This window comes from Echiichthys vipera (genome assembly GCF_963691815.1).
Source record: "Echiichthys vipera genome assembly, chromosome: 5".
In the NCBI taxonomy this organism is placed as follows: domain Eukaryota; kingdom Metazoa; phylum Chordata; class Actinopteri; order Perciformes; family Trachinidae; genus Echiichthys; species Echiichthys vipera.
In genome coordinates this window covers 34,575,212-34,600,841 of record NC_139830.1, presented here as the reverse complement: position 1 = coordinate 34,600,841, position 25,630 = coordinate 34,575,212, and the positions used below count along the sequence as shown (strand labels likewise).

General features: G+C 42.4%; 1 protein-coding gene across 2 annotated transcripts in view; it reads right to left on the bottom strand.

Moving 5' to 3' along the window:
* Positions 1-25,630, bottom strand: part of tpst1 (tyrosylprotein sulfotransferase 1) — a 97,586-nt gene that overhangs the window by 2,984 nt on the left and 68,972 nt on the right. Inside the window, exons 4-5 of one of the 2 annotated variants that reach the window (XM_083913605.1) lie at positions 5,747-5,797; positions 5,060-5,127 (exon numbers count right to left, since the gene is read on the bottom strand). In XM_083913605.1, coding sequence (XP_083769731.1) covers positions 5,092-5,127; positions 5,747-5,797 — 87 coding nt within the window. In that variant the 3' untranslated portion in view covers positions 5,060-5,091. The remainder of the gene's footprint in view (positions 1-5,059; positions 5,128-5,746; positions 5,798-25,630) is intronic. The other variant, XM_083913606.1, reaches the window with a different exon arrangement.

Below are 25,630 nucleotides of genomic sequence, written 5' to 3'. Positions count from 1 at the left end.
TAAAAAGCTGGATGACCTGCAATTTCCTGATGTTAAACTCAGACAAAACTGAAATTATTGTACTTGGCCCCAAAGGCCTCCGAAATTCAATAGCTAAAGACATTGTTACTCTGGATGATGTTGTGTTGTCCTCCAGCACCACAGTAAGGAATCTGGGTGTTATTTTTGATCAGGATATGTCCTTCGATTCTCACATAAAACTAACAACAAGGACTGCATATTTTCACCTGCGTAATATTGCAAAAATTAGGAACATTGTGTCTCAGAAAGATGCAGAGAAACTTGTTCATGCATTTGTTACTTCTAGGCTGGACTATTGCAATTCCTTATTATCAGGCTGCTCCAATAAGTCTGTTAAGAGTCTCCAGTTGGTCCAAAATGCTGCAGCTCGTGTACTAACTAAAACAAATAGAAGAGAACATATTTCTCCTGTATTAGCTTCTCTGCACTGGCTACCTGTAAAATCTAGAATAGAATTTAAAATCCTTCTCCTTACGTACAAAGCTCTTATTGGTCAGGCTCCGTCGTATCTTAAAGAGCTCATAGTACCTTATCACCCAACTAGATCTCTGCGCTCTGAGAATGCAGGGCTACTCGTCGTTCCTAGAGTCTCCAAAAGTAGAATGGGAGGCAGAGCCTTCAGCTACCAAGCTCTTCTCCTGTGGAACAAACTCCCAAATGTTATTCGGGAGGCAGACACTGTCCCCATATTTAAGAGTAAACTTAAAACTTTCCTTTTTGATAAAGCTTACAGCTAGGGCCTACGATGAGACTTTATTCTGCTTAATTATGCTGCTATAGGCCTAGTCTGCCGGGGGATAATACTTTTCCTGATACTCTGAGCTTCTCTTCTCTCTGTCTGAATCATTCATGTCCCATCAGTGCATGTTACTAATTCAGCTTCTTCCCCGGAGCTGTTTGTGCTTTGTCGTCTCGCAGGTCTCTGCTGATCGTGGTGGTGCTTGCTGCCGTGGTCCTACATGACGCTTCCTGCTGCTATTGTCACTGTTACTCATATATACTATCACTAGTTTAATAAACTATAAAATTTGTAGCTGTATCGTAGCTGCTATTGCCACTACTCATCATTGATCAGGTTTGCCACCATAATTATTATCATTTTCATATTCTGTCACCTTAGCTGTGCTTGTTTCTACTATTCTGTTGTATTAACTGCCTTAACATATACGTTATATTCACATTACTATAAATATTATAGTTACTGTTAGGCTTTGCTTGCATCTCTGGAAGTGTGTCTGTCTGTCTCTCTCTGTCCATCTGTGTGTCTTTTCTCTCTTTCTCTCTCCTTTTCTTCCTCCCCAACCGGTCAAGACAGATGGCCGTCCTCCACAGAGCTGGGTCTGTCTGACGTTCCTGCCTGTTATAGGGAAGGTTTTCGTTGCCACTGTACTCTACAGAGGAATTGTTGGGTCTATGTAAATCATAAATAAGTCATTGAGTGTGGTCTTTACCTACTCTGTAAAGTGTCCTGAGATAACTTTTGTTATGATTTGACACTATAAATAAAATTGAATTGAATTGAATTGAACACAGAACTTGACTGAACTCGAACAGTTCTGCAGGAAGAATAGGGAAATATTTCCCAATCTAGGTGCAGAAAGCTGATAGAGACAAATCCAAACAGACTGATGGCTGTAATTAAAGCAAAAGGTGCCTCCGCAAAGTATTACATCTGGGGACTCTCACTTTTACAACCCTGCTATTCTAGTTTTTCATTTATTTATTTTTTCAGAAATTTTGAAAAAAAATATTACACGAGAATGTTGTATGGCAAAATGTTCTTTATCATGCTGGAATTTTTATTTTTTATTAATGTATTATCATTTCAGGCTGTAAAACAAAAAAAGGGTATCATGACTTTCTATAGGCAGTGTATTGTCAATCAATGAACACTGTAATTTGATTGTGATCTGCATTGATTGGTTTAATATTCTACATCTTATAATTTTAGATGGTCTGCAGTGCCGACTATCAAAGTGTCTTTATGTCCTCTATAATCTACCAGCACCTATCACAGGGTGAGCCACACAACCTCTATGAATGATCACATTTAACATCACAGCTCTGTCAAGAAGGTCACTCTGTTTGGTTGTGATGATGACATGTATTCACAGTTGAAGTCTCTGGGATATTGCTGGGGGACAGAGGGTGAGCATGTTCTCCTCAGACCCTTTACAAACCACCAGGAAGCACAGCTGGTGTATAACCATGCCCATGCCAGGACAAGGGCCGGATGGAGATTACCTTTGGCCCCCTAATGGCTTTCAATGAATCCACCACTTAAGGGTCAGCCCAGACAGGGCCTGGGACATCACTGTGGCCTGTGGGACATCACTGTGGCCTCTGGGACATCACTGTGGCCTCTGGGACATCACTGTAGCCTCTGGGACATCACTGTAGCCTGGGACATCACTGTGGCCTCTGGGACATCACTGTGGCCTCTGGGACATCACTGTGGCATCACTGTGGCCTGTGACATCACTGGAGTCTCTGGGACATCACTGTGGCCTCTGACATCACTGTGGCCTCTGGAACACCACTGTCGCCTGGGACATCACTGTCGCCTGGGACATCACTGTGGCCTAGGACATCACTGTGGCCTCTGGGACATCACTGGGGTCTCTGGGACGTCACTATGGCCTGGGACATCACTGTGGTCTCTGGGACATCACTGTGTCCTGTGACATCACTGTGGCCTCTGGGACATCACTGTGGCCTGTGACATCATTGTGGCCGCTGAGACATCACTGTGGCCTCTGGGGCATCACTGTGGCCTGGGTGATCACTGTGGCCTGGGACATCACTGTCGCCTCTGGGACATCACTGTCGCCTCTGGGACATCACTGTCGCCTCTGGGACATCACTGTCGCCTCTGGGACATCACTGTCGCCTCTGGGACATCACTGTCGCCTCTGGGACATCACTGTCGCCTCTGGGACATCACTGTGGCCTCTGGGACATCACTGTGGCCTCTGGGACATCACTGTGGCCTCTGGGACATCACTGTGGCCTGGGACATCACTGTGGCCGCTGGGACATCACTGTGGCCTCTTGGGCATCACTGTGGCCTGGGACATCACTGTGGCCTGGGATGTCACTGTGGCCTCTGGGACATCACTGTGGCCTGTGACATCACTGTGCTCTCTGGGACATTACTGTGGTCTCTGGGACATCACTGTGGCCTGGGACATCACTGTGGCCAGTGACATCACTGTGGCCTCTGGGATATCACTGTGGACATCACTGTGGACATCACTGTGGCCTCTTGGACATCACATGGCCTCCTTGGACATCACTGTGGTCTGGGACATCATGAGGCTGTCCAAGGGGACATCACCGTGGCCTCCTGGAACTTATCATGGTCTGGATCAGGCTAGCTCCTCAGAATAAATCTCCAAGGTAACTTACTGTATGTCATAACATATCCTACTTTTATCATCCTGCTTTTGTGCAACTGGATCCCAGATAAGTTGAGCCAGGATAAAAAAGATTTCCTGGCTTAATCCCTTATCTTGGTGTAACCGGGTGGTAAAACCAGGCAGGTTCGAGTTTCCACATGAGTTATTAAATACATGGAAAATGTAAAGTTTATTTCATAAGTTTATTTGTTGTTTTATTTTGACAGTGCCATTTCTATGTCAAAAACTATGTGTTAAAACTGTGAAGGCAATTGTGTTTCGCCAAATTCAGTGCTTAAATATGGTCACTAGGGGGCAGCATTTGCCCTGGGGATTTTCTTACTGCGCCAAGTGCATTATGGTCTTTGTTTTGTTTTGCGTGTGGACCACGGACATATTTCAGTCAGGAAGACGGTGATATAATGCCATTGTGTGAAGAAGAAGGTAAAAAACTGACATATTCTGTTAAATATTGCTGTATAAAACCCTTATATCTGTGGATGTTTGTAACCGATGATTTTTGATATTTGCGGATTTTGGGCACGAGTTACCGGCGCAATACTGTGCAACTTCATAAACATGGTAGCAAGTGTAACGCCATGCGGTGTGATTTTGATTGTCAGAAATGTTGTGATAAACCAAAGTTATTCTGTCTAGAGATAAAGACTGGTGAAATTTGTCGCGAAGATCCACATGGCGCTAAGTGAAGTGTGTTGAAAACGTAAGTGTTTTTGGTTAATCATTTTGTGACCATTTTGAAACTGTGGGGTTACGGAATGTGTGTAAATGCTAACCGATTGCGTTTTCTGTCGTATTTTATTTTATGGTATTTTATTTTTATTATTTTTTTGTAAATACACCCTCTGTAAAACAAAGTAGCAATTTGTGTTAATGAAATAAAGCTAAGTCTATAAGAACCCCAGAAGTAATTGTGTCCTGTGTGGCATCTAATTCCACGGGCTACATTGGTTTTGTGCAACAGGCCCCAGGAGTTCTCCTAAATAGCACTACACATTCCTCCAAACAAATGTCCTGTTAAAACCTCTTCACAAAGCTGCTGACACCAACTCTTACTAAGGAACCAGGAGAAGTCTTAAGCTAAGAGAAAGGGAGGGCTTGACCCTGTTGCTATTGTTGATGACATGCTTCATCAAACTGTGATTAGCCATCTTGGGTCTCTGTCAGTGAGTTCTTGATAGAAATACTGTAGGAGGTGTTTTGTCATATCCAAATAAAGACTTTAAAATCAAATAATGAGTCATTTAGGCTGACTAGTTCAGTATACAGTATGTGCAAGAACTGTCCAATAAAAAGCCACTAAACTGGCTGGCTTTGACAGAAATCTCAAATTCTTGTGCTATCATTATTAGAACCTGACTGATAAGTCAGCCGTTTAGTCAGTCAGTTTATCACTGAAAAGTAACAAGAAATTGTTAAGAGAAGAGATGGCCAAAGTTACTGTTAGTTTGAGGTACTGTAATGCAAAACAGTGTGTCCAGAAAGTGCTGACGGGTTTTTTTTCCACATTGTAAAATGTGCTCAGTATCTCATCATGGCTTTAACGTATGAAATCTTAAATCTGTAGAGTAACTAGCTCAGATGAATGTAGTGGAGTGCAAATATGTGTCGTGCAGCTGTACCTGTGTGTGAGGTGATGGCACTCCCGCTGCTCCTAACTTGGGTTGGGTCTCTCTGCAGACCTCTGAATCTGTGTGGAGGAACACAGACACAAGTTACAGTTTATACTCTCAGGATGACAGGCAGCTCTGTGAAAAAGTAAGTAATAGCACAATATGGAACTTGAACCACCACTAGACGCCCACAGTCAGCTGACTCACTGACCTTAACATAAGGATTTTCTTTCCCCCTTATTCAATGAAAACTGCAGCTGATTGTGTTGCTAAAAAAAGGCTTTATTAGAAAATCAAAAGCAGACACACTCTTCTGAAGTGTGTTCCTAATGCATGAAGAAAATAGATGCAGGTTCATCTGACTACCTGCAGAGGGCACAAACGCTCTTGGTGCAACATCAGGCCGAGAATTGACTAGGCAACACAAAGACACTAACAAACAAAAATAACCACTAAAGACCAAAAACATAAAGACAATCATGAAGCCGAGACCAGAAAACGACAACAGGCTGCATTACATGGCAAGAAACTCAAGTCAAAAACAAGAGATGAGTAAAGGTCAGCAGATAATTGGTAACAAGATATTCCGCTGAGCTGGAAATGGTTTAACTCAGATCAGACACTTAAAAAAAGGCTGCATTTGAAGAACAAAAAGAAAAAGAAGAAGCTCAACAACAGGCAGGAATGTTACTGTACCTGTGATTGTTCTTTTAGGAAATCTGGTAGCTGAAATTCACCTTTAAAGACCTGGAAAAACAAAGGACCAGGTTTAGAGGTTCAGAGCTCCACAAATTCATTCAATCTGCATGAATTCGTCATCCAGATTATCATGGTGAAGATTTACTTAATCCTTTGTTCACTTTAATAAGAGTTACTTCATAAATGAAATTAATAAGGCATCATTCTACATGTACAAAACTATCACTGCTGTAAATCCAAGCTAAACAGACAAAATCAACCTCCATGTGTATCTGACTTGGTAGAGGCTGCTGGACACATGCCAGGAATTTCATGTTCTGCTTCTGGTGTCATAGAATTTCCCCCCAGGGGGCTGACATGGGACCAGAGGTGAAAAGAGTCATAGAGCAGAGTAAGGGATGGATGGAAGGCTGGGGGCTACAGGACATACCCAGTGTCCCCTATGCATCAATAGAATCTTCTGTGCATGTACATACGCGCCAACCTTAAGACTTCAAAAATAGGATTTCAAAACCAAAGCGGGGATCTGGGGTCCCATCGGAAAATGTTGTTTCCTTCATTCTGGGGACCAACAGCCACTTTGTTGAATACTTTAAATTCCACTTTTAATTCTCAAGAACAAACACAGAATAATTAACTAATATTCATCAGTTTTCATGTATTAAAAAAATTCATACACTTTCATTCTTTGGCCCTGTCCTTTAGTCTGTGCACGCCGCTGCAGGTTTCAGTGGCTGTAAACGTTTCCATCTACACAGTGATGTCACTGCAGCAAATATCGTGGCACATTTAAGCAGCATAACTAAAACCTCAGTTCTAAACTCAACAAAGGAAACAAAGCTAAACTTTTAGCTTCTGAAATAATCAATGAAGTGTTCCTCGTGTTGGATATTTGAGCGGCACTGTGTAGAATGATGTGCAGAATTTGTCACAAGAAAGTTGTTTCTACATTCATCTGCTGAAAGAGGGAAGCTGGAAATCTGATTTTAAGGGGTGGGCCTACAAGCATGATTGGTGACATCACAACTAGTTAGGAAGTCCATCCTGGTCCTTTAGGGCGCACTCACACTGTCCATTCATACCATGCCCCGGGCTTTAGGGTAATTGCCCCCCTCCCTCTTTCCTTGCGGCCCAGGCGCGTTTGTACTCACTTTACTTGAAATTATCCGGCCGTGGCACAAATGCGTATTGCTTATACATATCACCCCTCGGAGGTTAAGTTTTGTCTGACTGTTTTTGAACATTTTCATGTGACCAAATCTGCAGCCTCTGCATCAAACCACTGCAAACTGTTCGGCTGCATCTTTTTAAATCTCCGTAGCGGGGAAAAGACGCATATAAACAGACATCAGGACCGGCGTCAATGCTCACGCTCATGCCCATACATTTGCCCATACATGCCCATACATTTGCATTTATACATCCAAGTCCACCTCCCTCAACCCGGCACTTTGAGATTGATTGATATGATTGGTTTGAATGGCCCTCGTTTATCAATCTTGCGTGAAAACGGGCGCAGATCTGAGCGCAGAATTGGTCGTACGACAGGACACACGTGTGATCTATGAAACAATCGTAACCGACCAATCTCAGCGTACGAATGAGCGGGCCTTGATAAATGCAGTGGCTGAATTCGATCGTCATTAACATGTTACGCCCTTAATTATTCCTGGTTCGGAGGCCTCGCCCACTGAGGTCAAACATGGAGAGAAGAAACACTGGTAAGAAAAGAAACTTTTCCGACACAGGGATCGGCATCTTGACATCCAAGATGGAGCAAAATAAAGATGTGCTTTTTGGCAGTCTTAAGAGTGGAATAAAAGGGGCCCATAAAAACCCTGTATGGAAAATAACGGAGGCGGTCAACAGCGTTGCCGTAGAGGAACGGACTCCGGCTGAGGTTTGAATACAATTCTCAATAACTTAACCTATGCCTAATGACTTAAATGAATGTTTTCATTGCCCCCTGTGCTGCGCCAAGACCAGACCTCATCACAGCAGAGGTCCTGGAGAGACAAGTGGAAATATGCAGGTTATTGACCTCAGTTCTAGGTGCACTTGAGGCAATAAATGATACACTAAAAGAAATAAATGAACCTCTAAAAAAGCTGTAATAAAATGTTGAAATGACTAAATGTTCATTGTCTGTGTTTAGTATGCCTTTAGCCAATTTCACCAAAAACACTTCACATTACTGATTTAATACTCAATGTAGGCTATACTTTACGTTTTAAAAGCGGTAAATGAGGTCCTGTCTCCTCTGTATAGCCCCAAGTGGAGGCTGTCCTGGCCACGGCTCCACAGGCATTGGCTCATCTGACTGCGCCGGCACATCAAAAGGAACTCCATTCACCAGTGCAATGCAACCCGAAGCAGCGCTCCACTGTGAACCGTGTGCGTGTGTGCGCACTGTTGAACCTGCGCTCCTGCTCTGTAGCTGGGTTTGCCAGCTGGGTTATTAGGTATTCCGTCAGAGGATAACCTTTGTCACCCATCATATTGTTTAACTTCTTAAAAAGTGATATCAGTAAAAATGTGGGCTTTTTTAAATGTTTTATTTTTTTTATTCGTTTTAAGAATCCTTTTAGATCTGTTCTTAATATGTGACTGCTTATGCTTAATGACAGCTGAGGTTTGTTAATTATTTTCAGCCAGCTTTTGCTGTGCTGCACTGCAAATTCACAGGCTCAAATTTGCGTACACAATCTCAGACCTTACGTGAGATTTGATCGTAGCTCCCAGTCCATCCAAATTGATAAATGCTAATTCGAGTGGAAATGGTCGTACGCACGTTTTTCTGCCGTACATTCGTTTGATAAATGAGGGCCAGTGACTTCAGCATATCTGCAGGACATCACTAGTTTGATCTTGGTCCATTCTTCTTCAGTCTCTCCCACAGTTCACTAACTGTAGTGGGTTTCTTAGACATTACTTTGTTGCTATGGATTTTCCAGAGATTCTCTATGGGGTTTAGATTTATATTCATAGATATTCATGGACTGTAATGAGGTCAAAGCAGTAGATGCCTTTTTATGGATTTTAATCTGGAAATGATACTTTTTGTGGTTTGTTATGTCTAAATACATGTCTGGAGGGGATCTTTAAAAACGGTTGTAGCTCAGCAGCTCTGCTCTGCCCTGTTCACATTTTTATATATATATATATATATATATATATATATATATATATATATACAGTGAAGAAAATAAGTATTTGAACACTCTGCTATTTTGCAAGTTCTCCCACTTAGAAATCATGGAGGGGTCTGATTTTCATGGTAGGTCCATGTCCACTGTGTGAGAGATAATCTAAAAAAAAAAAAATCCAGAAATCACAATCTATGATTTTTTTAACAATTTATTTGTGTTATACAGCTGAAAATAAGTATTTGAACACCTGTCTATCAGCTAGAATTTTGACCTTCAAAGACCTGTTAGTCCGCCTTTAAAAGTCCTGCTCCACTCCACTGTATTATCCTGAATCAGATGCACCTGTGTGAGGTCGTTAGCTGCATAAAGACACCTGTCCACCCCATACAATCAGTAAGACCCAAACATTCAGCATGGCTAAGAGCAAAGAGCTGTCCAAAGACACCAGAGACAAAATTGTACAACTCCACAAGGCTGGAAAGGGCTACGGAGAAATTGCCAAGCAGCTTGGTGAAAAAAGGTCCACTGTTGGAGCAATCATTAGAAAATGGAAGAAGCTAAACATGACGGTCAATCTCAATCGGATCGGAACCCAGAAATCACAATCTATGATTTTCTAACAATTTATTTGTGTGATACAGCTGAAAATAAGTATTTGAACACCAACGTTAATATAAGGTAGAGTAGCCTTTGTTTGCAATTACAGAGGTCAAACGTTTCCTGTAGTTCTTCACCAGGTTTGTACAGACTGCAGGAGGGATTTTGGCCCACTCCTCCACACAGATCTTCTCTAGATCAGTCAGGTTTCTGGGCTGTCGCTGAGAAACACGGAGTTTCAGCTCCCTCCAAAGATTTTCAATTGGATTTAGGTCTGGAGACTTGCTAGGCCACTCCAGAACCTTGATATGCTTCTTACGAAGCCACTCCTTGGTTTTCCTGGCTGTGTGCTTTGGGTCATTGTCATGTTGGAAGATCCAGCCACGACTCATCTTCAATGATCTGACTGAGGGAAAGAGGTTGTTCCCCAAAATCTCACAATACATGGCTGCAGTCATCCTCTCCTTAATACAGTACAGTCGTCCTGTCCCATGAGCAGAAAAACACCCCCAAAGCATGATGCTACCACCCCCATGCTTCACAGTAGGGATGGTGTTCTTGGGATGGTACGCATCATTCTTCTTCCTCCAAACACGCTTAGTGGAATTATGACCAAAAAGGTCCATTTTGGTCTCATCTGACCACAAAACTTTCTCCCATGACTCCTCTGGATCATCCAAATGGTCGTTGGCAAACTTAAGACGGGCCTTAACATGTGCTGGTTTAAGCAGGGGAACCTTCCGTGCCATGCATGATTTCAAACCATGACGTCTTAGTGTATTACCAACAGTGACCATGGAAACGGTGGTCCCAGCTCTTTTCAGGTCATTGACCAAGTCCTGCTGTGTAGTTCTGGGCTGATTCCTCACCTTTCTTAGCATCATTGAGACCCCACGAGGTAATATCTTGCATGGGGCACCATTGAGATTGACCGTCATGTTTAGCTTCTTCCATTTTCTAATGATTGCTCCAACAGTGGACCTTTTTTCACCAAGCTGCTTGGCAATTTCTCCGTAGCCCTTTCCAGCCTTGTGGAGTTGTACAATTTTGTCTCTGGTGTCTTTGGACAGCTCTTTGCTCTTAGCCATGCTGAATGTTTGGGTCTTACTGATTGTATGGGGTGGACAGGTGTCTTTATGCAGCTAACGACCTCACACAGGTGCATCTGATTCAGGATAATACAGTGGAGTGGAGGAGGACTTTTAAAGGCGGACTAACAGGTCTTTGAAGGTCAAAATTCTAGCTGATAGACAGGTGTTCAAATACTTATTTTCAGCTGTATAACACAAATGAATTGTTAAAAAATCATAGATTGTGATTTCTGGATTTTTTTTTTAGATTATCTCTCACACAGTGGACATGGACCTACCATGAAAATTTCAGACCCCTCCATGATTTCTAAGTGGGAGAACTTGCAAAATAGCAGAGTGTTCAAATACTTATTTTCTTCACTATATATATATATATATATATATATATTAGGGATGTCCGATAATATCGGCCCACCGATATTATCGGCCAATATTGAGTTAAAAATGTAATATCGGGAATTATCGGTATCGGGTTTTTACAACCGATGTTAGTTCTGTAGGCTTCAGCATTTCCGAGTGTACCTGAATGCAACACGGGCCGTTTACAGGCGCGTGCTTGATGACGTATAACAACAACAACACGCTAGACTCGTAGGTTGCTAACCGTGGCTAAGAAGCTTCAGCTCTCCCAGTGCATGAGATGTCCGTGGTTTGGAAGTATTTCCAAGTGTCATCTACTAACAGTAAATGTGCACTATGCAATGACTGCAAGGCGTTGGTTATGAGAGGAGGAAACAAGGCGTCTTCCTTTAAAACATCACATTTGATCACCCACCTCAAGAAGAATCATGCGGAGTTATACGCTACATCTGTGCAGCAAAGTGATGGAAAGAAGCAACAGCCGACACCGAGAAACAAACTTTTTCTATCGTTCAGGATGCCGATTCACCAAACTTGTGGAGTTCCTCGAGCCCCGTTAAGCCGTGCCCAGTCGCAAGTATTTCTCAGACCAGTGCTGAACCCGAATTGTACAGCATTGTTTACAGTCACGTCGAGAAGGTAATTTCTGGTGCTGTATCCGTTAGATACAGGTTAGCATGTTGAGCTTAACTGCTAATTTAATGATTGTATTATTTGCCAAGTTACGGCTCAGTCGTTACTCAGTCTGGAAAAAGAGTGCTAAGTTTGTTTACTACTATGGACTGAAGCTATGCATCTTCCTTGTTGTGATGTTGTCTGTAGTGTTGTTTGAGGCAAAATATTCTCTCTAAAAACACAAACAAATAAATGAATGGCACTTTTTTCAATAACTTATTTTGTACAGACTGTGTTTACATTTGAAAAGCCATGTTGCATTTATGTGTGCATCCAGTGGGGCATCACAATAAAATTAGGCATAACGCATAACACAACGCGCCAGAAACAGGTTGTGATGGTTTGTTATGTCTAAATACATGTCTGGAGGGGATCTTTAAAAAAGGTTGTAGCTCTGCTCTGCCCTGTTCACATTTATATATATATATATATATATCTGCAGATTAACATGCAGGCAATGAATACAGGACTCCTAGGAAAATTGGGTCCTCCTTGGCCCTTAGGGGTAATTATTACCAACATGTGACTCATTTATTTTCACAGCTTGTACACCGCGTTCCAAATTATTATGCAAATTAGATTTAGGTGTCATAAACATTTTTTCAATTCAACTCATGGATGGTATTGTGTCTCAGGGTTCTTTGGATTATTGGTATCAATCTCAGACACCTGTGATAATTAGTTTACCAGGTGAGCCCAATCAAAGGAAAACTACTTAAAAAAGTCGTTCCACATTATCAAGCAGGCTACAGGTTTCAAGCAATATGGGAAAGAAAAAGGACCTCTCTGCCGCTAAAAAGCGTCAAATAGTGCAATACCTTGGACAAGGTATGAAAACACAAGATATCTCACAAAAACTTGTGAGTGTGTGATCATCGTACTTTAAAGCGATTTGTGGCTTATTCAGAGCACCGACGGGTTCGTGCAGCTAATGGCATAATGAGGAAGGTCCCTGCCAGACAAATTCCTCAGATTAGGAACGCAACAGATAAAATTCCAATAAAAAGCAACAAAGAGGTATTTGAATCTGCTGGTGCCTCTGGAGTCCCGCGAACCTCAAGGCGTAGGATCTTCCAGAGATTTGCAGTTGTGCATAAACCCGCTATACGGCCACCCTTATACAATGCTCACAAGCAGAAACGGTTCCAGGGGGCTCAGAAATATATGAAGACTAGTTTTCAAACAGGAGTTTGTGACAGACCACTTTTTTCTGTGGTATAAAAAGAAGAACCGTGCATTCCCTAACAAGATCATCTTCATGTATGACTGCACCATCTCATGCTGCAAAGAGTACCTCTGTGCCATTGGCTTCTACGGGCATCAAAGAAGAGAGGCTCATGGTGTGGCCCCCGTCTTCCCCTGGCCTCAACCCTATTGAGAACCTTTGAAGCATCCTCAAGCAAACAATCTATGAGAGTGGGGGGCAGTTTGCGTCAAAACAGCAGCTCTGGGAGGCTATTCTGACACCCTGCAAAGAAATTCAAGCAGAAACTCTCCAAAAACTCACAAGTTTGATGGATGCAAGAATTGTGAAGGGGATATCAAAGAAGGGGTCCTACTTACTTGTTACTTGGTCTGTTAGGATGTTTTTGATTTAAATAGCTTTGATTTAAGTAAATATGCCCTCCTAATGCTGCAAATTACCATTTTTGGTTCTTTACCACCATAAAATTGTGCATAATAATTTGGAGCAGTGCATCTTGAGTTTTTTTATTTTTGAAAAAAAAAATGTTATCACTGGGAGGTTTGTATAATACAATTTGAATTATACTCTAATAGTTGATGACTTGGAAATTGTGCTGGCTTTTATTTGCATCGACTATTTAGGAAAATGAGATTTGCATAATGATTTGGAACGCACTGTAATATCGACAGAGGAAGTCACCTCATTCATGTTGAATAAAAACAACACTGTAGCAAGAGGTCGTTCTGTCAGCCAGAGATAATGTAGAATGTGTATGAAGGGTTGGGCTCTGAGTAACAGCAGTGTGACGATGGATAGAAGCTGGATATTAGAGGAATTTTACAGATAAAGACATGAAACAGGACACAGCAGCAGTATTTCAGCAGTACATCAGGGAGCATCACTGATTCACACATCACTCATCCCGATGAGATGTGGACCTTGAAATGCTATCTAGCTCGAGGCAAAGGAAACATTTGGGAAATCAGAAGCAAATGGGAGACATTCAGAAATAAAACAGGTTTAGTTTTGTATGCTCTATGTTTGGTTTAGCTGTGTGGTTTCCCACTTCTTTTGAGTGCTTCTGTTGCTTTGACTTCCCATCTGTCACTACTAACCTCAACTGCACCCAAAAAATCCCGACACAGAAGATAACCACAGGCAAACACAGGATTTAGGCAGAACACAAGGGCAACTAAACTAATAACATACAGAATGTGTGTCCTTTTTTATATGGAGAAGTTGCACAATTCAGTTTTTAATGTTCCATTGTGTTGAGTTTAATTTAATCAGATAATCAATGAAAAGCTTTCATTTAAATCCACCAGTGTGAAATTAGTGGATCAACGTCCTGTGCCCCCCTCCTGGACTTTAGAGATTAAAACAACACTCATTCTTTAATCCCCCTGTGTACCTTCATACATGCTTGCATGTTAGAAGTCAATGCAGGGCCAGAAACTGAACGTAATCTGAAATGATTCCCAACACCAGAGACAGAGAGGCGAGCGCATGTTTCTGATTTCCTCCTGGGTGCCATTTTGCAGCTTTTCTCCTCAGCGTACAGAGGCTCAGGGGCCAGACTGCTGCTAGCCTGTCAAATCCTTCTGTTCAGACAGAAATAGGAGAGCAGGCAAAGGAGAAGTGGAGCAGAATGCCCTCTGGTTGCGCACTCGGTCACACACTCGGGATAAAAAGTGTGTGTAATTAGGAAATGTAGAGAAGAGGCTGAGCTGTCTGCTCTGCACTCTCCAGATCAATCTGTCCTTCAGACAGAGGACAGACAGATGAAGGGCTGCATCTGGGAAAGGCCAGACTTCATGTCTGTGTGATGGGATTACTGCAGTAATATGAAGCCAGCATGCTCCTGTCCAGCAGACTCACCTGAAGTTTTATTACATCTGAAAGATGTGTTCAAATGCTCATCAAAGGAAGAATATTCATATGGTGGAAGATTTCCAAGCTCTTCTCTTCTAGTAAGATAAAACAAGATGAAATACTGCTCAGCATCATTAAAGGGAATGCCTGCTCACTCAAGGCTCAGTCCCCAAACAACTGCCCCACAGAAAGGATACTGTGCTGCCTTCCTGTCATTTAAACCTGTGTTTTATACTGCCCCCATTAGTTCAGGGAGAGTCATAGCATTGAAACTTCCGGTGCCTAAAAAAAAGACATTGTCTGTGGAGTTTTTTTAAGAACCGAAAGGTATCGGTTCTCGTGACATCCCTAGGCTGAACCACTGCAGACTTTGGTTTGGCAATTCCTCACTGGACTGACCTGCTGCGTGTACCAGGAGGAACCTTGGTTGACCCAACGGGCTGGTCCCCCCCCATGACTGGGCTCTGCTGAGGCATGCTGTGGTAGCTTTTCCGGGTTTCTGCTCACCTTCTAGAGTTGTTTTTAGACCACTCTTTGAAATTATCCCATTGTAGGTTCATGTCTTGATCTGCTGCACAGATTCATTTACAATAGCTTGTCCTTTTACTGTTGTGTAAGCTGACCTAATCTAAGCCTGTGTTAACCATTCCTGCTTCAGCTTTCAGGCCATGGTCGGAAGTTTATGCTCACTTTGGGGTTACACTGTACATGTAATACTACTTGACAGCTTACTGCCAATTTCTCCTCAGCTCTAATTCGTTGAAAGCTTAATAGCATTTTACAAACTAGTGTTTACAAAGTCAAGAATTTACTGACTCAATTACTAGAAACTGGAAATAATCTTAAATTTTAATAATAGAATAACATTCTATACAGTATAGATATAATTTGATATGCCCCAATTAAAAAGCAAAAGCAGTTGGACTAGAAGTGCTGACTTCCTATTCATGAAGCCTCATTTGCCCATCACTAGGAATAAATACGTTTTTTTTTTCTCCTGCATTCGAGTATGGTTTGGCAATGCAAGACTACAGTTTATCAGACCACAGCTAGCAACCGCACCCTGCCAATGGCAAACTAAATAGCAAATGGCTAGCTTGCTAGTAGTTCCACCATGCTTTAATGCTACACCAGTTACAGAAAATGAGCTAATGCTAGTAAAGTAAAGTCAAAAGTTCAGATTAAACTAAATGACTAAAGAGGAGGGAGTAAGCTAACGTGAGTAAAGTAAAGTCAAAAAATCACATTAAACTAAATGACTAAAGAGGAGGGAGTTAGCTAAAGAGGAGGGAGTTAGCTAATGTCAGTAAAGTAAAGTAAAAAATTCCTTCTCATTCATCCCCAGAGCGCTTTACACAGTCGGACGCTCAGCTTCTACTGACTTCAATGGGGAAGCGTAGTGCGGGTTGTTCCACTGCAGTGAAACAAGACACTTATTGGATAAATGCTGGGCTTTGTCCCGCCCATCGGGCGCTCAGCGTCTCTGGGGGTCTATGGGACAGTGGACCGGCCTGGACGCTCGGCTTCTGCATGATGATTGGATGAGCTGTCTTAGGCAGAATCCTTTTTTGATTGACAGCTAAATGAGTGAATAAGCGATCTTGAAAAATAAACATTTTCCAAGTTTTTCCTTCCGTTGGTCTGAACTGATCCAGAGCCTTTACCGATCCCCAGTGACTTTGTCTTTGTTAAAAAAGACTAGCGTTGTGTTTGGCAACTTTGTTCTGTCACTCTGTGGTTTCTTTCCCTTTTTTTTTCCCTTTCCGTTTAAGCAGCCTAGATCTGCTGCCATTGAGAGGACTCTGCTCCCTGGAAAAGACGCCTAGTTGGTACGACAAGGTCACGGATCATTTTCTTAAAAAGGAACGAAGAGTAGAATTTACATATAAATAAACAACCACATTTATGATGTAGGCCGGAAAAATTAGCTTCCCCTCCTTGAAAGTCGCCACAGACAGACAGACAGAAAGACAGACAGACAGATAGAAAGAAAGACAGATAGATAGATACATAGATAGATAGATAGATCCCAAGCTTGAAATGAAATGTTTGCACTTGCTGTGTGTATTTTGTTGTATGTATTCTACATATATTGTACGATGTGTGTTTTCCATGCCAACAATGTTAATAAAATGATCAGTTTTGGCTAGTGGAAATTCTTATCAAAAAAGTAAATTTAGAACCCTGTGTACAAATTGTCAGATCCCCTGGTTCCAACAGGTTTCCGGTGCTGATATACAATCCAAAAAGGATTTTGATTAAGCATACTGAGGCCTTAGGCCTCTTCTGTACAGCTACAGAAGAACTATTTAACCCCAGCCATGTGAGGAAGTGATTGTTCCTAAAAACACTAATCAAAAAAAGTCTAGATTCAGATATCATGGTCTGAGTTCAAGGAGTAAGTTGCATGGATCAATAAAGGTCATCTTCAATTAAACCACTTCTTCTCTCAACACTCATCCAGCAATGGTTTCATGAATACGAGTCTCTGATGAGCCAACTAGCTACACGATGGCTGAGAACTGACGATGGCCTTGGGTCAATATGATATGATTAGCCTGCACATCATTAACTGTCCATGTATCAATATGGAGGAAAAGGCCGAACCGGAGACCCAAAACACAACACGCTGGATGAAGAACTCTGTGGACATCACTTTCTCATCTCTGCACCAACTCATTATTGTTACTGTGGAGAAAACTGAAAATGTATTGATTCCAATATCCATTTCGCACCAGTGAGCAGAAAAACTGTAAAGCCACTTAAAAGCTATTGATTGTGGCTTCAAGAGCTCGGCCTAACAAGCCTCATGTACAGCACGCATGACAGCCTCTATACTGAGCACCAGTCAGAGACGAAGCTTCGACGAAGAGCACAGGTTCAGGTGTTGTCATTTTAACATGTCATTTTTTTGTACCAGGCTAGTTTTTATTTTATTGCAGTTTAAAGTTTATAAACAATTAGGGGCGTGGCGTGAGTGAAAGCTAGCCTCTGGCCCTCACTTCTCGTCAGAGGTAAATGTCAGCCAGATGGACGTATCTCCCTTCCCCCCAACGTCACATACATGCCCTTTTTTGGTAAAAGGAAATGAGGTGGAGTCAAAGTCTGGGAGACAAGATGCCAGCTCCTGTAGGTGATTACGATTGGATCGACAGGTATGCAACGTCCATTTTTTACACAGACTATGGTTACGCAGCCATTGACTGTGTTTCTCTCTTCATTAAATCGCCAGAAAAACAACTGTTGTATTTACTGTTGAAATTAAATGATCAATGTTTTTCAACATTATTCTGCACATTTGTTACCACATTTTGTCTTATGGATGAATTACACCTACATCTCATAAACGCTCATTATAGACGCTCAGTCCAACCCAGTCTGAGACAGCTCCATGAAAGTGAAACTACAGTTATAAATATACTGTCAGCTATTGTCAAAGAAAGATACAAACAAAACACATTTATGGTATAACAACAATATTTTAAATAAGATGCCCGTATCAGAAATCATATCACTCAACCGTGACTGCGGACTCAAATGAAAAAGAATAAATAGTCCAAGTATGTACTGGTAAAACGTATTTTGCAGTTCACCTTTATCGATAGCCTACATTAAGCAAAACAATAAAAAATAAATTATGATTGAAATGATGAAATGAAATGAATGAATGAAATTCAACGAAATTAGGAAAATCGAATACCTACTCAACAAAGGAATATTTGAATAATCGGGTCCAGTCCTAATTACAGCAACAAAAGACTCTACTCCTTGACTACAGATACTGTAGATATCAATAGCCTTCATATGCAGCAACATAACACTGGAAGTAAATTAAAATGAACAAAAATGCACAACCCTTTTCTTACAACAAGGTCCAGGCTTTATATGTCTATAAATTAATTCCTGGAGCCTTTCTCGGTTAAATAAATACAAACACAGGTTTAAGGAAGATTTGCATTGCCAGTTGTCTGAAGCAATGCAGCACAGCATTTCCGGGGTTGCTAGCATACTAATGTAGTGTGGTCTTAAATTTAGTAAGACCCCCAGTATTCAGAGAGGAATTGTCTTCCTAAACAATGGGGCTGCAGCCATCGAATCTTTTTGAAATTGAGTATTCTACCTATTATTCCATTGATTAATCGAATATTATATTAGTTTGCTCAAAAATGTATCATGATTTACGTTATTTTGCAAAAAAAATATGTAATGTCTTGGGTAGGCCTATTTGTGTGTGTATGCGTGTGCGTGTGTTAGGGGTGTAATGGTTCCCAAAATCCAATGTACGGTTAACATCACGGTTTTGGGGTCACGATTTTTGGTTTGGTTCGGTTGTTTTTTGTTTATTTCTTTTAGATTCTAAAAATACCATGTATCGGATCTATAGCATAATAATTACATTTTTATTTTTTAATCAGATATTCTTAAGGACATGTCACGCAACTGAAATAATGAGGCAGCTTGTTTAGGGATTACTGTAACAATCTTAAATTAAAGAGAAGTGAGTTTTTGAAACAGTAGGAGAAACATTGCTGCATTTACACGTTTATATATTTATTTGGCAAAAAGGTAAACAATTGTTTGCCTTCTAGGTAAGAATATAAACACTTATACACCATGTTCAAACATAAGGATGCTCATAAGTGTACGTGGTACCAGAGCACCCTAGGCCAAAGGTCGATGATCGATTTTGTAATCGTATCATCTGATCTGAGGCCGTATGTTTTGGACACTCGAGTGAAGAGAGGGGCAGAGCTGTCAACTGATCACCATCTGGTGATGAGTTGGATCAGAGGATGGGGGAAGATTCTGGACAGACCAGGTAAACCCAAACGAGTAGTGCGGGTGAACTGGGAGCATCTGGAGGAGGCCCCTGTCCGAGAGATCTTCAACTCACACCTCCGGCAGAGCTTTTCTGGCATCCCTGTGGAGGTTGGGGGCATTGAACCGGAGTGGGCAATGTTCAAAGCTTCCATTGCTGAAGCTGCAGCGGTGAGCTGTGGCCTCAAGGTCTTAGGTGCCTCAAGGGGCGGTAACCCTCGAACACCGTGGTGGACACCGGTGGTCAGGGAAGCTGTCCGACTGAAGAAGGAGGCCTTCTGGGATATGTTATCTCGGAAGACTCCGGAGGCAGTTGCAAGGTACCGACAGGCCAGAAGGGCTGCAGGCTCTGCTGTGTCAGCGGCAAAGCAGCGGGTGTGGGAGGAGTTTGGAGAAGTCATGGAGAAGGACTTTCGGGCGCCACCAAGGTGCTTCTGGAAAACCATTCGACATCTCAGGAGGGGGAAACGGGGAACCGTCCAAGCTCAGCCGATGAGGTAATCGGGCGGTGGAAGGAGCACTTTGAGGAACTCCTTAATCTGACTAACACGCCCTCTTTTGGAGAGGCAGAGCTGGAGGTTGATGGGGAATCATTGTCAATATCCCTGGCAGAAGTCACTGAGGTAGTCAAACAACTCCACAGTGGCAAAGCCCCAGGGGTTGATGAAATTCGTCCAGAAATGCTGAAAGCTTTGGGTTTGGAGGGGCTGTCTTGGTTGACACGTCTCTTCAACATTGCGTGGAAGTCTGGGACAGTGCCAAGGGAGTGGCAGACCGGGGTGGTGGTTCCTCTGTTTAAAAAGGAGGACCAGAGGGTGTGTGCCAATTACAGGGGTATCACACTACTCAGCCTCCCTGGTAAAGTCTACTCCAAGGTGCTGGAAAGGAGGGTTCGTCCTATAGTCGAACCTCGGATTGAAGAGGAACAATGTGGATTCCGTCCTGGACGTGGAACAACGGACTAGCTCTTTATTCTCGCAAGGATCCTGGAGGGGGCCTGGGAGTATGCTCATCCAGTCTACATGTGTTTTGTGGAACTGGAGAAGGCATATGACCGGGTCCCTCGGGAGATACTGTGGGAGGTGCTGCGGGAGTATGGGGTGAGGGGGTCACTGCTGTGGGCCATCCAATCTCTGTACACCCAAAGCGAGAGCTGTGTCCGGATCCTCGGCAGTAAGTCGAATTCATTCCCGGTGGGGGCTGGCCTCCACCAGGGGTGCGCTTTAGCACCAATCCTGTTCATGATTTTCATGGACAGGATATCGAGGCGTAGTCGTGGTGGGGACGGGTTGCAGTTCGGTGGGCTGAGGATCTCGTCTCTGCTTTTTGCAGATGATGTGGTCCTGATGGCATCGTCGGTCAGTGACCTTCAGCATTCACTGGAACGGTTTGCAGCCGTGTGTGAAACGGCTGGGATGAGGATCAGCACCTCTAAATCTGAGGCCATGGCTCTCAGCAGGAAACCGGTGGATTGCTTACTTCAGGTAGGGAATGAGTCCTTACCCAAAGTGAAGGAGTTCAAGTACCTCGGGATCATGTTCACGAGTGAGGGGACTATGTATATCCTCTGCTCTTACCCGAGTCTCCGTTTCTGTCCTGCCGGTGTAGCACGCGGTCTGCTAGCTCAACTGCAGCGTCGGGAATCAGCGGGTGAAGCCACGTCTCCGTGATGACAATATCGCTGCAGTTTCGCACAAAACTGGTTGTTGCCAGCTGTAGCTCCAGTTCGTCCATTTTATGGGTGATGGATCTGGCGTTGGAGATGAAGAGGCTTGGTAATGCTGGCCTGTGCGGTTGTTTACGTAGCCTAGCATCTGGGCCCGACCGGCATCCTCGCTTCTGCTTCTTCTCTCTCCGCCGCCTCCTGCGCTTCCTGGGCGGCGGAGATCCCAGTGGTCTCACGATGTCCTCCGGGAAGTTGTGTTTTTGCTGATAGTTGCCAGTTACAGACACAGTGTGCCTTAGGCCCAGGTCGATTAGGTTCTGGCGACTATATGTGATGGCTGCAGTGCAAAAGTCCAAAAGAACATACAAAAAAAGTAATAAAACAAAACACCAAGTTGGAGAGCTAAGAGCCGCTGCACCCGTGTGCGTCGCCATCATATAATGTATATTACCAGAGTGTCCTCTAGGAGCATAGCCATGCTCCTCTGCCTTGAAAGGAGCCAGTTGAGGTGGTTCGGGCATCTAGTATGGATGCCCCCTGGGCGCCTCCCTAGGGAGGTGTTCCAGGCACGTCCAGCTGGGAGGAGGCCTCGGGGAAGACCCAGGACTAGGTGGAGAGATTATATCTCCACGCTGGCCTGGGAACGCCTTGGGATCCCCCAGTTAGAGCTGGTTAATGTGGCCCGGGAAAGGGAAGTTTGGGGTCCCCTGCTAAAGCTGCTGCCCCTGCGACCCAACCCCGAATAAGCGGATGAAGATGAGACATTATCAAGTCTTAAAAAAAATGAAGAGAATAGGTTTTCTTTCACTAAAATATGCACAAACAGCATCACTGAACTGACTGAAATAGGCTACATCAGGGATATTCAATTAATTTGGTATTGGGGCTGGTTGATGAAAATGATCCAAAAAGAGGGTCCGGAAAAATATGAGCGTCATATTAATGGATATTGTAAAACAATGCAGCGACATAGGAGTATATACAGTATATTATCTTTATTTTATCAATGTAAATAGTAGTCATAGGCCTTAAAGTGCAACAGCCTTGTCAAAAAACAATCCTTGTGAATCTAACATACCTGTGAACCAGAGGTTTTCACTCAATTATTGGACTAAAGTACAAGTTTGAGGCTCTTGTCCTTTACTTGAGTATTTTATTTACATGGATTTAAACTTCTACTCCTCTACAAATCAGTGGAAATATTCTACGTTTTACTCCACTACATTTATTTGATTACTTCAGTTACTAGTTACTTTACCAGGCTTACAAGCACATATGAAACATTAGTTTATTCAGCAAAAACTGGTATGGCAAAATTAACGTAACATAAATGCAGAGTAGCATGATTTTTCTGAAAATGCCTGATCAACTTATGCTCTTTACACACCGATATGGCTGCAGAGTAAACACAGTTTTCACAGTGACAGAAACAAAAACTTCTCCATTGCGGTGGTGATTTAACCGTGGATTTCATCAGACTGAAACGATTGAGAACAACAACAGAGTGCAGCTTGGCGAGCTGTTGCCAAGAGGATTCAGAAACCCATGAAGAAGAGCGTAGCGGGAGCGTGAGACGTAGCACTGAGATTGATATGAGAAAGGACAGCGGTCATGAGGCTTACGCTACGTTGCACCTCATAAACCGAACTGCATCCAAAGTATGTTAACAGGACCACAAGCATTTCTAAAAAAGCATTAACTACTAATTAAAGGTGATTTTTGATTCATATATACTAACAACATCCAAACGTTTTAACGAGTTGACGGATCTGGTTTAACGTTAGCCTGTACCTCGTAGCAATGCAGCCGTGGCTAATCAGTTAGCACACCTCAATACATTTCAGTCGGCCTTATTAACAAAATTCTTTTGCAAACATTTTTATGTCAATGTTTAACATTTGGCTGAGGAAAAAAAACAACCTGATGCGTCTGTGCAGACCATAGAACAGGAGTGGGTAGAATGTGCCCTACAGATGATGCTACGATCTCTCTGCTTTGGCAGATCGTCAACATGTTCTAATCCTTCACAATCTAATATCGTCATATCGCCCACCAGGATGAGACAGTGAGGCGGCTGCTCTAGCAGAGCAGGGATCTCCATCCCCTCCCCAGAGATGTCCTGCCACTGCTTAGCCCCTCCAGTCCAAATGCGTTGTCCTTCAATGTTGCTACAAGAAGCTAACTTTGGTGTTGGCTATTGCAAGAAGCTAGCAGGAAATGGGACCTTAAAAAAGTTACAATATATGTAAAAATAAATGATCTGTATTACAGTACGGTGCAACAGGTAAAAGCACCAACTGAAGGCACCATTAGGTAAATGTAGTCACTTGAACATTAACAGGACATTTTTCTTTACAAAGAAAAGCATCTCTGTCACCTGACAGGCGGCTCTTTTTCTCATCTACCTGTTTCTGTTTACATAACTCGCGGAGAACGCAAACATGTTTCCACACCGGTGACTTTAGGGAAGCAGGAGGATTTAAAAGTTGTGGTGTTTCTCCATCATCTCTGACTATGCTAGTGGCCATTGTTTGTGGAAAAGCGCAGCTTCAGGCTAATGGTAAGCTAACATAATGCTCAAGCTTCACGCTTCTACTGGTAAGTGTGTAGGCCTATTGTGTATTTTCAGTGTTGTTCCTCCGCAGCTTATTTATGCCTTGCAGATTTTGCAAATTAAAAACTTTCTGTCTTATTCTTTTATGCTCTAGAAATCCCACACTGAGGACACGCTGACTGTGACCATAGACCTGGACTGACGTTGCAGCTCTGCTTCAATTAAAGTCAACTCACGTTTGGCCGATTAAAAGCTTTTATTTCCGATGAGATTTTTATCGGCGTTACTATAGAGATCATGACGATAGCTGATGTAGAGTTAGTCCGGATGTGTGCATGACTGTACTCTGCGGAGATAGACAGTAAAATAGGCTATTTATTTCAGGTAGCGTACTTTTGCACCAAAAAAGATTTGAAAACTATGAAAGTTTAAAATAAAAAACAAAACAAAAAGAATTTCTCATGTTCCCAGTGCCCCCCTTGGTTGTACGAACACCTCCGAGAGAAAAAGAGAGAGAGAGAGAGAGAGAGAAAGAGATATTTGAAGGAAAACAAGGCAACAAATATTGAGTATTCCGTCAAACAAGTACGAACATCTTTTCCCATCTTCTTAGAATAAGGTCTAGTCAGTTTCTGTCTGAACCTTGTCCCTACTCAAGCAAATCCACTGAAAACTTTACTTAAGAAGAAAATCTTCTCTGAATATTTTTCATGTTTGTGCTTAAAAAATGACAGTGAGCAGTGACTCACTGTTCAACAATCCAACTTTTACCAAAAGGAACAAGGTCATGCTTGTTTTTCTGTTACAATTCAGCATGATGACATCAATTTGAGAAGAATTGTATTAAAAGGGGAAATATATTTGATAACAAAACAATGCAACTCCTGGAATGCATTCAAGTGAAATGAACCTTATGAAGAGCAAGGGAAGAGGTTTTTTACTACTCTGCCACCTTGTCTGAATTTTCCATCTGTTTGTGGTCAGACACATTATTCCAAAGGATACCCAAACTGGAAAACATAAGAACCCAAAATGTTTTCCAATAAAGTCACAACGGTCTTGATAACATGACTAATTGCAACAAATTCATTCTTTGTGTGCGTCCTTGCTCCCCTTTTTGGTTCCTGTTAAACAAGCGGAAAAGTACTCCAAATCCTTCAGAAAAGGATATTAGCTGAACCTCCAAACTGGGTTTAAGACAAAACCAACAAACACTATCTGACTGGCTCTCAACTTTTCCACACAGAAAAACTCAAACCACATAACTGACTGAGCAACATCTAGTATAAAACCATCGCTTTGAGGACATCAAACAGTCAAAGTCACATTATCCAAATTATTGATTAACTTTATATACAACAGAATCCAGCCAGAAATAAAAGAAAATAAATACATATTCTTAATTACAAAGTAAATCTAATATGGCCTTCACCAACAGTTAACAGTCTGTCGTGGATATTTAGCTTTCACTGAGTGCAGATTCCCACCATTGAGTGTACTGATGTAGTGCATGTCAATGCTTTATGTGACCAGTGAGACACTTCCTGCTGGAATGACAAATAGCGGAAATAGTAAAAGATCACTGGTGCATGATCAATCTCAAGGTTCACAAGAGAGGACCTTCTGTTTGTAACAAAAAGTAAAACACCGCTAAACTCACATATGGCACAAAAACTGATGAGATAACTGTCTTCAGTAACTGTGAGACTAATGTAATTCCCTTGAGACAGTTATACTAGATTAACAAGAACACAGACCGACTCATTAGTGCAACTATACTTTGCTCTCTCTATCATGCTGTGTGTTTGTATGTGTGACTACATTAAAGTATGTATATATTTTGCTGATTTTAATCCAGCTCTGTGGCATGACAATGCGGTTAGTGTGTGTAGATGAACCATGTTTGGCTTCCC